The sequence below is a fragment of the Lolium perenne genome, chromosome 1, assembly GCF_019359855.2.
Source record: "Lolium perenne isolate Kyuss_39 chromosome 1, Kyuss_2.0, whole genome shotgun sequence".
In the NCBI taxonomy this organism is placed as follows: domain Eukaryota; kingdom Viridiplantae; phylum Streptophyta; class Magnoliopsida; order Poales; family Poaceae; genus Lolium; species Lolium perenne.
Window position 1 is genome coordinate 187080026 of NC_067244.2, and position 12711 is coordinate 187092736.

The following is a 12711-nucleotide window of genomic DNA, read 5'->3' on the forward strand; positions in this document are numbered from 1 at the left end:
AATAAGTTGGGATGACATTGCCGCCCTTCAAGCCATTTATCTAGAGGTTGGTTTTCAATCATTAGGAAACTTCTACACTGCTTTTTTTTTTGAGGTAAAAAAAACTTCTACACTGCTTAATTACATGGACTAATAATATATCTGCCGTAGAGAGCAAGGCACCGGTGGAGCCAGGGGTTCCATACTCAGGACCGACCGACCGACCGAGAGTCGGTTAGAGACAGCTTCCGATTACATGATCTGGTCAAAATAGAGAGCCATCAACGCATAACGCGATCACACCTCGAGTGTTTGGAACCGACTCCCCTCGCGTCGCGTCGCGGCCAGGCTGGGCGGCGTCGCGGCCGGATCGGCGAGAGTTTACGCCAGCCAGGCCATGGCGAGCGAGGAGGGCCAGCTCAAGACGCGGGTGTCCGACCGTCTGATCGCGCTCCTGGGCTACTCCGAGGCCATGGTTGTGCAGCTGGTACTCCGCCTCGCGCGGGACAGCGAATCGGTGGCGGACCTGGCGGCGCGCCTCGTCAGCCTCGCGGATCTCCCCTCCTCCGCCGACACCGTCGCCTTCGCCGAGGACGTGCACGCCATGTTCCCCCGCAAGGCCACCGCCGGGGCCAGCGAGTACCAGAAGCAGGTAAGGGAGGCGGCGGCGTTCGCCAAGAAGCAGACCACCTTCAAGCTGCTCGACGAAAACGACGACCAAGATGATGCGGGAACAGCCGCCGCCCCGTCGTCCCCTCACAACAAAAAAGGCAAGAAGCGTTTCCTCCGGAGGAAGAGCGCGAGCCAGGGCGGTGAAGACAGCGACGACCAAGTAGCTGCAATGCACGACGATTCAGAGCGGAACGTGCGGGCGCGGCCTTGTCCGCCGGAGGACGCCGGCAGCGATTCATCAGATGAGGAAGAACTAGAAGAGATTGACCGCGACCAGATCGAGAGGGCTCAGCTCGATCGGCTCATCAGGGAACGTGACGCGGCCAACACTAGGAAACCGATGATGGGCCGAAAGCCCACCAGGCACCAACAGGACGAGCTCGCCCGACGCTCCGAGGCGCTGCTGAACACGCGCCACATCTCCGAGCTCAGGGATTCCTCCAAGTACGCGTACCGGCAGAAGCGGGCGGAGAAGAAGGTGCTGGAGTTGCGGGACAAGATCCTCGACCACGAGTACTTGTTCCACGGCGACGAGCTGACGCCTGCCGAGAAGAGAGACCACAGGCTCGATAAGGAAATCTACCGTCTTGTCAAAGATCATGCCAAAAAAGACGACGATGCCGGTGATTACTACAGGATACCCGAGGCTTACGACGCCGCAGCAAACGTGGATCAAGTGAAGCGGTTCGCCGTGGCGACGCAGCGGTACGATGACCCTGACAAGGCGGCGAGAGACGGCAACAAGAGGAGCAATTTCTCAGAGCAGGAAGACTGGGAAGAGCAGCAGATAAGGAAATCTCGGCTGCAGTTCGGATCAAATGATGCTGGCCGGGCCGGCGATGGCTACGAGCTTCTGTTTGATGATGATGCGGTCGAATTCGTCAAGTCGGCCGTGCAGACTGATGCCGATGGCGAGATGGATGAACTGGCCGAGGCCATTGACGCCAAGGTCACACTGAAGAGGGAGCTGCATGACGAGAGGAAGAATCTGCCAGTGTACAAGTTCAAGGACGATCTACTCAAGGCCATCGAGGAGTACCAGGTGCTGATCATAGTCGGAGAGACCGGGTCCGGCAAGACCACGCAGATACCGCAGTACCTCCACGAGGCCGGGTACACGGCCAAGGGGAAGAAGATCGCGTGCACGCAGCCGCGGCGCGTGGCGGCAATGAGCGTGGCGGCGAGGGTGGCGCAGGAGATGGGCGTCAAGCTCGGGCACGAGGTCGGCTACTCCATCAGGTTCGAGGACTGCACCTCGGAGAAGACGGTGATCAAGTACATGACCGACGGGATGCTCCTCCGCGAGTTCCTCGGCGAGCCGGACCTGGCGAGCTACAGCGTCGTGATAGTGGACGAGGCGCACGAGCGCACACTGTCCACCGACATCCTCTTTGGCCTCGTCAAGGACATCGTCCGCTTCCGGCCTGACGTGAAGCTGCTCATCTCCAGCGCCACGCTCAACGCCGTGAAGTTCAGCGACTTCTTCGACGGGGCCCCGATCTTCAAGATCCCCGGGAGGCGGTACAAGGTGGACATCCACTATACCGTAGCGCCGGAGGCGGATTACATCAAGGCCGCCGTGGTGACAATCCTGAAGCTGCACCTCACGGAGCCTGCCGGTGACATCCTGCTGTTCCTCACGGGGCAGGAGGAGATTGAAACGGTGGAGGAGATCCTCAAGGAAAGGATGAGGACACTTGCCAGCAAGATGGCGGAGCTGCTGATCTGTCCGATCTATGCGAACCTGCCCACGGAGCTCCAGTCCAAGATATTCGAGCCGACGCCGGAGGGCGCCCGGAAGGTGGTCCTGGCCACCAACATCGCCGAGACATCGCTGACCATCGACGGGATCAAGTACGTGATCGACCCGGGGTTCTGCAAGATCAAGTCGTACAACCCACGCACGGGCATGGAGTCGCTGCTCCGCGCGCCCATCTCCAAGGCATCGGCGGACCAGCGCGCTGGCCGGTCAGGGCGCACCGGCCCCGGCAAGTGCTACCGCCTCTTCACGGAGTACAACTTCAGGAACGACCTCGACGACGACACGGTGCCGGAGATCCAGAGGAGCAACCTAGCCAACGTGGTGCTGAGGCTCAAGGCACTGGGGATCAACGACCTGGTGAACTTCGACTTCATGGACCCGCCGGCGTCGGAGTCGCTGCTCAAGGCGCTGGAGGAGCTCTTCGCCCTCGGCGCGCTCAACGGCCGCGGCGAGCTGACAAAGACCGGTAGGAGGATGGCGGAGTTCCCCCTGGACCCCATGCTCTCCAAGGCCATCGTCGCGTCGGAGAAGTACAAGTGCTCGGAGGAGGTGGTGACCATCGCGGCCATGCTGTCGGCCGGGAACGCCGTCTTCTACCGGCCCAAGGACAAGCAGGTGCACGCGGACACGGCGCGGCAGGCGTTCAACGTCGGCAACGTCGGCGACCACGTCGCGCTGCTCAACGTGTACAACGCGTGGAAGGAGTCGAGCTACTCGCCGCAGTGGTGCCGCGAGAACTTCGTGCAGTCGCGCACCATGAAGCGGGCGCGGGACGTGCGAGACCAGCTGGAGGCGCTGCTGGAGCGGGTGGAGATCGAGCCCTATTCGGGCGCCGGCGACCTCGCCGCGATCAGGAAGGCGATCACGGCGGGTTACTTCCGCAACGCTGCACGGCTGCAGAAGGACGGGTCGTACCGTGCCGGTAAGTGCCAGCAGAAGGTGCTCGTGCACCCCAACTCCGGGTTGGTGCAGGTGCTGCCGCCGTGGGTGGTGTACCACGAGCTGGTGCAGACTAGCAAGGAGTACATCCGGCAGGTGACGGAGCTCAAGCCGGAGTGGCTGGTGGAGATCGCGCCGCACTATTACCAGAGCAAGGACATCCACGAGCACCAGATAAAGAAGATGGCCAAGGCCAAAGGTCAAGCGGAAGCACAATCTAAACCTGAATAACTTCTTAATTTGTAGCATCCTAGCACCAAAATTTCTGTCAGAATTTACTTGTGGAGTTTGTGAAAAAAGATCAGTTTCGAAGCACTATTTTTTTTCTTTCTGCTACCTGAACAGAATGGCAACAACCTTCTGCTTAGTGCTTTCTACTCTCCTATGAACACCTATATGTGTACTGATTCTTTTAGATTCCATGGGGCCAATTTACAAAATTCAGTTGCACGGGCACATAGATAGAATATAAGGAGTATTTCCGACAATACACTGCTATTTTTTCTTTCTGCTTGGACATGGACATCCATACCTGAACAGAATTTCGGGCAACAATGCACAGCTACTTCCATACATTTTCCTTTCTACAAGGATACCCACACCTAAATTACTGTAATGTACTGTATCTTTTAGATTCCAAATCCCAGCAAAGGGTACATCAGGCAGATTAAATTAAACTCAAAATACAACATTAGTTTTCAAATTTTCGTGACTAATTCCTACATGACATAAGGCTTTCTAGGGTAAAATAAACCTACATTACATGTTGATGAGATGGTACATACTATTGCCAGTTTCCTCCTCCATACGGCTGCTGCTGGTTTCGAGAACCAGCTTGTGGGGGGTAATTGGGCCCCCGGCCTGGGCCACCAGGAGGACCATAAGGACCAGGTTGTGGAAAATTTGGGGCACCTGCACCATAGCCACTGTTGCCGCCGCTGCCCCTTGGACCACCTGTCCCACCCATCGCACCACCAGGGTATGGAGGCGGCCCTCGACCTTGTTGAGTGTAAGGGCCACTACCATAGCCACCACCTTGCCCTCCACGGTTTGGATACCCTCCACCACCTTGGTTCCCGCCTTGTGGGTACCTGTTAGGCCCTCCTGGCCCCCGTGGCTTTCCATAGTGATGATTTGACCCAGATGCCATTGGTGGATGTGGATTGTTCGTAGGCTGGCCTGGCCTGATTTGAGGATGCAGTTGGCCTGATTGCTGGATTGGGGGCAAGCGGGTATGAGGCTGCGGATGCTGCGTTTTTTGCCGCTTTGCAGCAGCATCATCTGCTTGCCGCTGCTGTTGACGTCTTTTCTTCGTCTGGTATTCATGTGATGCCTCGTACTTTGGCAAGCTGTATCAGCAAACATGAAATGGACAATCAATTAATTAACGAGAGAAAAATAAAACGGTGGCGCAATTGTCTTAAAAAATAAAACTTGGGATGATTAGGGCATGCTACAAGTCAGAGAAAGAGAAAAGCTACAAGTATCACCTTTTGGGATCACATGGTAGGGGATCAGCCCAAAAATATTCAGCATCAAGCGCTTCTTTCGCAGATACCCTCTGAATAATGCAAACCCATATCAAATTATGGTTGAAAATACAAAGAGATGACAACTGAGAAAACATGAAAGAAAAACCTAATTGAGCAAACAGAAAAAGGAAGAAACTATACCTTTGCAGGGTCCAGTGTCAACATCCTCTCCAGAAGCTCCAGGGCATAATGATCAAAACTAGAACCACACAAAGAAGTAAGCAAAAACTCTTCCGAAAATGGCAACCGGGCGAGCTTCAAGAATATAACATGAATAAAAAAGTATAATACAGAGTACTTACTGTTTAAAAGCATCCTTAACATGCCTCTTCACTTGGCGAGGAGGCTTCAAATTATTATACCATGGCATTTTTGTCGCACCCGGCCAATTAATTTCATCAGGGGTACCACAAAGCTCAAATATTTTGGTCAGCTGGTCTGGCTGCATAAAAAATAACAAAGAGCGACAACGGATTAATCAAGATTGCATGTAGACCACAAGTTGCTTGGAACAAATACGTGTAGTGCTAAATGATTCTAGATAATGACTGAAAGTGTCACAAAGTAAAGGTTCTGCTAGGCTAGATACGGAGCAGCTATGTTCTTATGACCAGCAAAAGAACCGTACATATAATGAAGTAGGTTAAGAGTGAAGACCGTTGAGGACTGAAGAGATGGGTTCAGATTTCTCTCGGCAATCAATAATGAATCGAACGCTAGATTGATGAGGGTATTCACAGAACATAAGAAGTCTACAAGCTGGAATTTGATTTCCTAATTTAACCATATTTAAATGTATAGTTTCATAGTATGGTATGGTAGACATGGAGAATTTTGTAGCACTGTTAGAACCAACAAGAGTACATTTTCAAATAACAGAGTACAAGAATAATAAGATTCCTCTGACAACCAAGTTCAAATGTATTGCTTTAGATAGATATGGAGAATTTTGCGATATTGTATAATCTGTATTACTCCCCAAGTCTGTTACACATGTCTGTTTGTTTCCAGCTACCTAGCTTCACATTATGATTTATGACATACTAGTACATTACATGTCCCTTCATTATCATCAAAAGGATTCTTCCATTTTAGAATAACCTCATGACAGGCAGGATCAGGAATTGATAAAATAATTCAAACACCTTAAGAAACCATACCTCGTTCTTTCCAGGCAGTATTGGCTTTCCATTCAGAAGCTCCGCAAAAATACAACCCACCGACCACATGTCCACCGCTGGACCATATTTTGTGCTTCCTAGCAACAACTCTGGAGGTCTGAAAATCATTAACCCCAAGAAAACAGTCAGCAAGATCCAATTACTAACAGTCCAATATATAACTTGTGTAAGGAAAGGGTGACACTGAAATACCTGTACCACAGAGTGATCACCCGGTTAGTTAGGTTCCCGTTATGATCACTCGAAAATGATCTTGCTAGTCCAAAATCAGCCAACTTCAAGTTACCCTCATTGTCTATCAAGAGGTTAGATCCTGCAGGAGTTGATTTTGATGCAGGATTAGCATAAAAAATAACAGAGTAACTGTTAACTACATAACACCAAAAGTTTCAAGTATTTTTTTCTGCTATACATACCTTTAATATCACGATGCAGGACTTGATTGACGTGGCAATAGTGAAGGCCTGTGAGGAGCTGCTTCATGTAGCACTGGTACATGACACTAAATCAACAACTACAACTTGTAGCAACCAGTACCATCATTCATACACATACGGATGGTTTTTACCTTGATCTGTGGAATGGTGAACCGCATCCCAGGCTTATCAGCCAAACCAGTCAAGTCATGGTCCATGTACTCAAAGACCATGTAAATGCTCCCTTTGTACTTGTTGCCATCGACTATTCAACAACACCGCGACAGGTCAATGAATAAAGTTAGGGAGCAGATCATTTGTTATAGTTTTTGTGACAAGAATCAAAAACATTAGTAATATCTTTCTTAGAATGAAACCTACCTTGCTTCCCCTGCTCGTCCCTTTCCGGCCCTGCAAAAATCAATCCAATCCATCAGTCCTCTGGACGCAGGCAGGGCAGTTAACAGTCACGTTCTAATTCGTGGGATTACTGGTCAAACCTGGGGATGTGACGATCTCCTTGAGATGGATGACGTTCTGGTGGTGCAGCTTCTTGAGGATTTTGATCTCGCGGATGGCCGTGATAGGGAACTGCGTCGGGTTACAGAAAACTCAGAGCCAAGAAAAATCATGAAGGAAAAGAAAAGGACGCAACCGGGACACCTACGCCCTCGCGCTCGTTGTCCATGCGGATCTTCTTGAGCGCGACGATCTCCTTCGTCTCCGTATCCTTCGCCATGAACACTTGCCTGAAAAAAGACAACGGCGCAGCCGAATTGGAAAGGCGCGCAGGGGATTCGAGGGATTGGGGAACTGAGATTGATGGGGTCGATGGACGCGTACCCGTATGTTCCCTCGCCGATCTGCTCGAGCTTCTCGAAGCAGTCGACGCCGCGCGAGCCCCACGAGGGGTACTCTTCGAGGTTGAGCTGCCCCGGCGCCGCCACCGCCATGGCTTCCGGAGCTTTCCCCTTCCGGCGCGCTAGGGTTTAGAGGACACGCCGCGAGGATTGGGAAAGGAAAGACGAAGAGGGGTCGGGTGGGGGGGCCTGGTCTGAACCCTGGAGTCTGAACTCGAGTCGGATGGTTAATAGTTATTTTTTTAGTCTTATATATCTAGTAATGAGATATGCTTAAATAAGTGGTGGGACAGATTACCTAACCGCCGTATGTGAGGAAACCTAGCCGCCTCCACTTCAGTCTTCTTCATAGGTCGGTTTCTCCTCCTCCGGCAGACTTCGCCATCGTCAGGAGGAGTGGGGAATCTGATCTATGCGTGAAATTTTCAATAAAGGTAGTGTTTTTAATACTTTATGTTAGGATTTTGGTAGCCGTCTTTTTGTTTTTTCCCTCAATGGAGATGGTATCGTCTGCAATAAGTGATTGTCGGTTTTTGTTCGACGACGAGATCTCTTTTCCTGCGTTAATGGTGGTGTTGGAAGATTACAGTTCTCTAGGTATAGACCTTCAGATCTTGCTTCGCGAAATTGAATTTGGATATTTTCTCATGGTTGCCGCGAGGAGGATTATCCTCGCAGTTTTTGTCCCGACTGCTACATCCTCGACAATGGTGATTCGTACTCTCGGCTCTCCAGCGACATCGGCAAGGCTGGTTTATGGTTTGTTATCTATTTTTAGTTGTCTTCAGGAAAGTACAAGATTGCGTTTTGGAAGAAGAAAGAATTTGGAGACCTCGAAGATTTGCTAGTATCTTTTAGACTTTATTTTGTAATCGATGGAGACAGCTCATGTATCTCTACCATATACTATTTGTTACTATAAACATATGTGGTATTGGTTGCCAAAATAAAGTGGTAGGACAGATTGCTCATAGCTAAGAGAAAATAAACATCTTTTTCTTATTTCTCTCTCCTCCATATTATAAATTCTCCTAGGTGGCAATGCTAAAATATAACCATTGTACATGTCCTAATAATTTTTGGACATCTGATCTTTGCAACAACAATCCTCCATATGCTGCATTCACGTGTGTGCAATATCGCTAAAATCTCCCTTCATCTGGCACCATGAAAAAAAAACTGAAATCGTTGCTGACATAGGTATGTCTAAGGTGTATGTCGCATATGTACCCCTGGTTTATTATTGGAGCGAAAGGCCCATGGACTCGAAGTTTTGGAGACCCAGAAGATTGAAGATGTTCGGATAAGGAAAGCATAGTTATTATGAAAACTTGTATCAATATCGGGAAAGGCCCACTGCGGTCCGATAGTTTGTACTTGTACGACACGTTGTAACCCTCGGTTTCGCCTCCTATATAAAGGGAAAGCCGGGGACGAAATAAGGATCGAATCATTGTAAACCCTAGCCACTGTAATATTGAGTTGAACACTTTTGTTCGGCTGATAACTTTCGAGATCTACTTGCCCTCTACTTTCTACGAAATCCTAAGTCTACAATTCGTAGGCATTGACGAGTTAATACCTCGTCAGTTGCAATTTTAAATATGTGTGTGCAATTATTAAGCTAGGTTTTGTTTAGATTATTGGCAAGTTTGAGTTTAATTACCGAAGGCATCATCACATAAGCACCTTTGATTCTAACAACAAATATCATGCCAGCTAAACAACGGAATTGGAATTCGAATTGGAGCCATCTTCTTTCCATCTTGGTATTGGTATTCCCACTTCAATTTGATTTCAAGGCCCAATTGCCTCCAAACACATCATAAGGTGTATCTTAGTCTACCGTCATCAGACAGAGTTAACACATGAAGTATGATGCAAAAGAACAATGAAAGGTGTTGTATTTTTGGCGGGTAAGTGTTGGAACTATTTTACTAGGAAAGCAAAAGATGGATGATGATGGGTGTTAATTCAATCAAAGACTTCATATGTACATCTCCTTGAAAATTTTCACTCTCGGATGCTAGAATATTGTGGAAAGAAAAAATTGAAAAAATCTTGCGAAATGAGAGACCGAGTATTCAGAACTGGATAAGACAGCTTAAAGAATATCTTGCCTTTATCCATATGGTAAATAAAAAATTCATATCCATCGGCTCGTGTTCTCCATGTACTTTGTCTTCGTCAGAAGTCCGTTGAAGACTGAAATGTTATTCCTGAGACCGAGATGTAGTGATCATCCACTGTTTTGCCCATATTGTGATATACAAAACACTAGTACTCCCTCCGATCATTTTTAATTAACTCAAATTATTATAACTTTATATTAAATTTGAGTCACTTAACAGGGATCGGAGGGAGTACCTTATCAGCAGAAGATTTATCGTTAATGCCTGAAGTTAAAAGTGATGACATATCCATATGCCATGTTAATTAGTTCTTAATCTAAACCTGGCCGGGGCTTTATCCTAACCCCTGGGGTTCATTTACTACTAACATGGTTGTTGGTGGATAATCTTGATGGCCAATCTAATGTCAAAATAAAACAAAAAATATGTTTCCTAGTCACGTATGTTTATTCGCGTACATAATTATTAGATGGTATGTTATTATGGAATCATTTTATGTCTCCTTGTTTGGAATACTTTATCTTGTAATTAGTTTCTGAACATGGTGAATGCCTTATCCTAATGTCTAAAAAAAAGATGGCCGATGGTGGATAATCTCGCTGTCCCATGTCTAGTGTGACAGAAATAATTATGTTATCCTAATGTTGTATGTTTATTGACATACATAATTTTTGGTTGGTTTGTTACTATGGGCTCCTTTTTATATATTTCTTATGAAAACTTTTATAATAAACCTTTTGATATTAACTTTAATAAACTTTAGGTATTGAAGTTCTTAGTAATCAGGACATATTAACTTAAAAAAACTTGTGGGAGTGGAGAAAAGTTCTTTGCGAAAAATCAGGAGATATCATCTGCATAGTTAAATCCTTTTTTATCTTTTAAATATGCTCCACTGCCACACTTATCTCTTGCCTCGTCATCTCTAAATATATTTTTAGGTCTTCAAGGGTGACTGATACGTCTCCAACGTATCGATAATTTCTTATGTTCCATGCCACATTATTGATGATATCTACATGTTTTATGCATACTTTATGTCATATTTATGCATTTTCCGGCACTAACCTATTAACGAGATGCCGAAGAGCCAGTTGCTGTTTTCTGCTGTTTTTGGTTTCAGAAATCCTAGTAAGGAACTATTCTCGGAATTGGACGAAATCAATGCCCAGGGGCCTATTTTTCCACGAAGCTTGCAGAAGACCGAAGGAGTCACGAAGTGGGGCCACGGGGCGCCGACACACTAAGGCGGCGCGGCCTGGGCCTTGGCCGCGCCGGCCTGTTGTGTGGGGCCCTCGTGTGGCCCCCTGACCTGCCCTTCCGCCTACAAATAGCCTTCGTCGCGAAACCCCGCACGAGAGCCACGATACGGAAAACCTTCCAGAGACGCCGCCGCCGCCAATCCCATCTCGGGGATTCAGAGATCGCCTCCGGCACCGCCGGAGAGAGGGGAATCATCTCCCGGAGGACTCTACACCGCCATGATCGCCTCCGGATTGATGTGTGAGTAGTTCACCCCTGGACTATGGGTCCATAGCAGTAGCTAGATGGTCGTCTTCTCCTCATGTGCTTCATTGTCGGATCTTGTGAGCTGCCTAACATGATCAAGATCATCTATCTGTAATGCTATATGTTGTGTTTGTTGGGATCCGATGGATAGAGAATACTATGTTATGTTGATTATCAATCTATTACCTATGTGTTGTTTATGATCTTGCATGCTCTCCGTTATTAGTAGAGGCTCTGGCCAAGTTTTTACTCTTAACTCCAAGAGGGAGTATTTATGCTCGATAGTGGGTTCATGCCTCCATTAAACTGGGACGATGTGATGAAAGTTCTAAGGTTGTGGATGTGCTGTTGCCACTAGGGATAAAACATTGATGCTATGTCCGAGGATGTAGTTATTGATTACATTACGCACCATACTTAATGCAATTGTCTGTTGTTTGCAACTTAATACTGGAAGGGGTTCGGATGATAACCTGAAAGTGGACTTTTTAGGCATAGATGCATGCTGGATAGCGGTCTATGTACTTTGTCGTAATGCCCAATTAAATCTCACAATACTCATCATGTCATGTATGTGCATTGTCATGCCCTCTCTATTTGTCAATTGCCCAACTGTAATTTGTTCACCCAACATGCTATTTATCTTATGGGAGAGACACCTCTAGTGAACTGTGGACCCCGATCCATTCTTTTAATCGAATACAATCTACTGCAATACTTGTTCTACTGTTCTCTGCAAACAATCATCATCCACACTATACATCTAATCCTTTGTTACAGCAAGCCGGTGAGATTGACAACCTCACTGTTTCGTTGGGGCAAAGTACTTTGGTTGTGTTGTGCAGGTTCCACGTTGGCGCCGAAATCCCTGGTGTTGCGCCGCACTACATCTCGCCGCCATCAACCTTCAACGTGCTTCTTGGCTCCTACTGGTTCGATAACCTTGGTTTCTTTCTGAGGAAAAACTTGCTGCTGTGCGCATCACACCTTCCTCTTGGGGTTCCCAACGAACGTGTGTTTACACGCCATCAAGCTCTTTTTCTGGCGCCGTTGCCGGGGAGATCAAGACACGCTGCAAGGGGAGTTTTCACAATCCAATCTCTTTACTTTGTTTTTGTCTTGCTTTATTTTATTTACTACTTTATTTGCTGCACTAAAACAAAACACAAAAAAATTAGTTGCTAGTTTTACTTTATTTACTATCTTGTTTGCTATATCAAAAACACAAAAAAATTAGTTACTTGCATTTACTTTATCTAGTTTACTTTATTTACTGTTGCTAAAATGAATACTGATGAGAATACTAAGTTGTGTGACTTCACAACCACAAATAATAATGATTTCTTATGCACACCTATTGCTCCACCCGCTACTACAGCGGAATTCTTTGAAATTAAACCTGCTTTACTGAATCTTGTTTGCGAGAGCAATTTTCTGGTGTTAGTTCTGATGATGCTGCTGCCCATCTCAATAATTTCGTTGAACTTTGTGAAATGCAAAAGTATAAAGATGTAGATGGTGACATAATAAAATTAAATTTTTTCCCTTTCTCACTAAGAGGAAGAGCTAAAGATTGGTTGCTATCTCTGCCTAAGAATAGTATTGATTCATAGACTAAATGCAACGATGCTTTTATTGGTAGATATTATCCCCCTGCTAAAATTATATCTTTGAGGAGTAGCATAATGAATTTTAAACAATTAGATACTGAGCATGTTGCACAAGCATG

At 47.0% G+C, this 12711-nt stretch overlaps 2 protein-coding genes across 2 annotated transcripts; one reads left to right on the top strand and one right to left on the bottom strand.

The window, feature by feature from the left end:
- Nucleotides 1-277: 277 nt before the first annotated feature.
- On the top strand, nucleotides 278-3759 carry LOC127315844 (pre-mRNA-splicing factor ATP-dependent RNA helicase DEAH1-like). The gene has a single exon (XM_051346294.2). It carries the CDS (start codon nucleotides 377-379, stop codon nucleotides 3581-3583), a length of 3207 nt encoding a protein of 1068 aa, XP_051202254.1. The 5' UTR covers nucleotides 278-376; the 3' UTR covers nucleotides 3584-3759.
- Nucleotides 3760-3959: 200 nt separating this feature from the next.
- On the bottom strand, nucleotides 3960-7540 carry LOC127315854 (cyclin-dependent kinase C-2). Its single transcript, XM_051346302.1, has 12 exons — nucleotides 7325-7540; nucleotides 7149-7230; nucleotides 6982-7072; nucleotides 6863-6892; nucleotides 6634-6746; nucleotides 6482-6554; nucleotides 6258-6378; nucleotides 6045-6162; nucleotides 5187-5326; nucleotides 5026-5083; nucleotides 4843-4913; nucleotides 3960-4701 (listed from the first exon to the last, which is right to left on the bottom strand). Exons 1-12 carry the CDS (start codon nucleotides 7432-7434, stop codon nucleotides 4137-4139), a joined length of 1572 nt encoding a protein of 523 aa, XP_051202262.1. The 5' UTR covers nucleotides 7435-7540; the 3' UTR covers nucleotides 3960-4136.
- Nucleotides 7541-12711: the final 5171 nt, after the last annotated feature.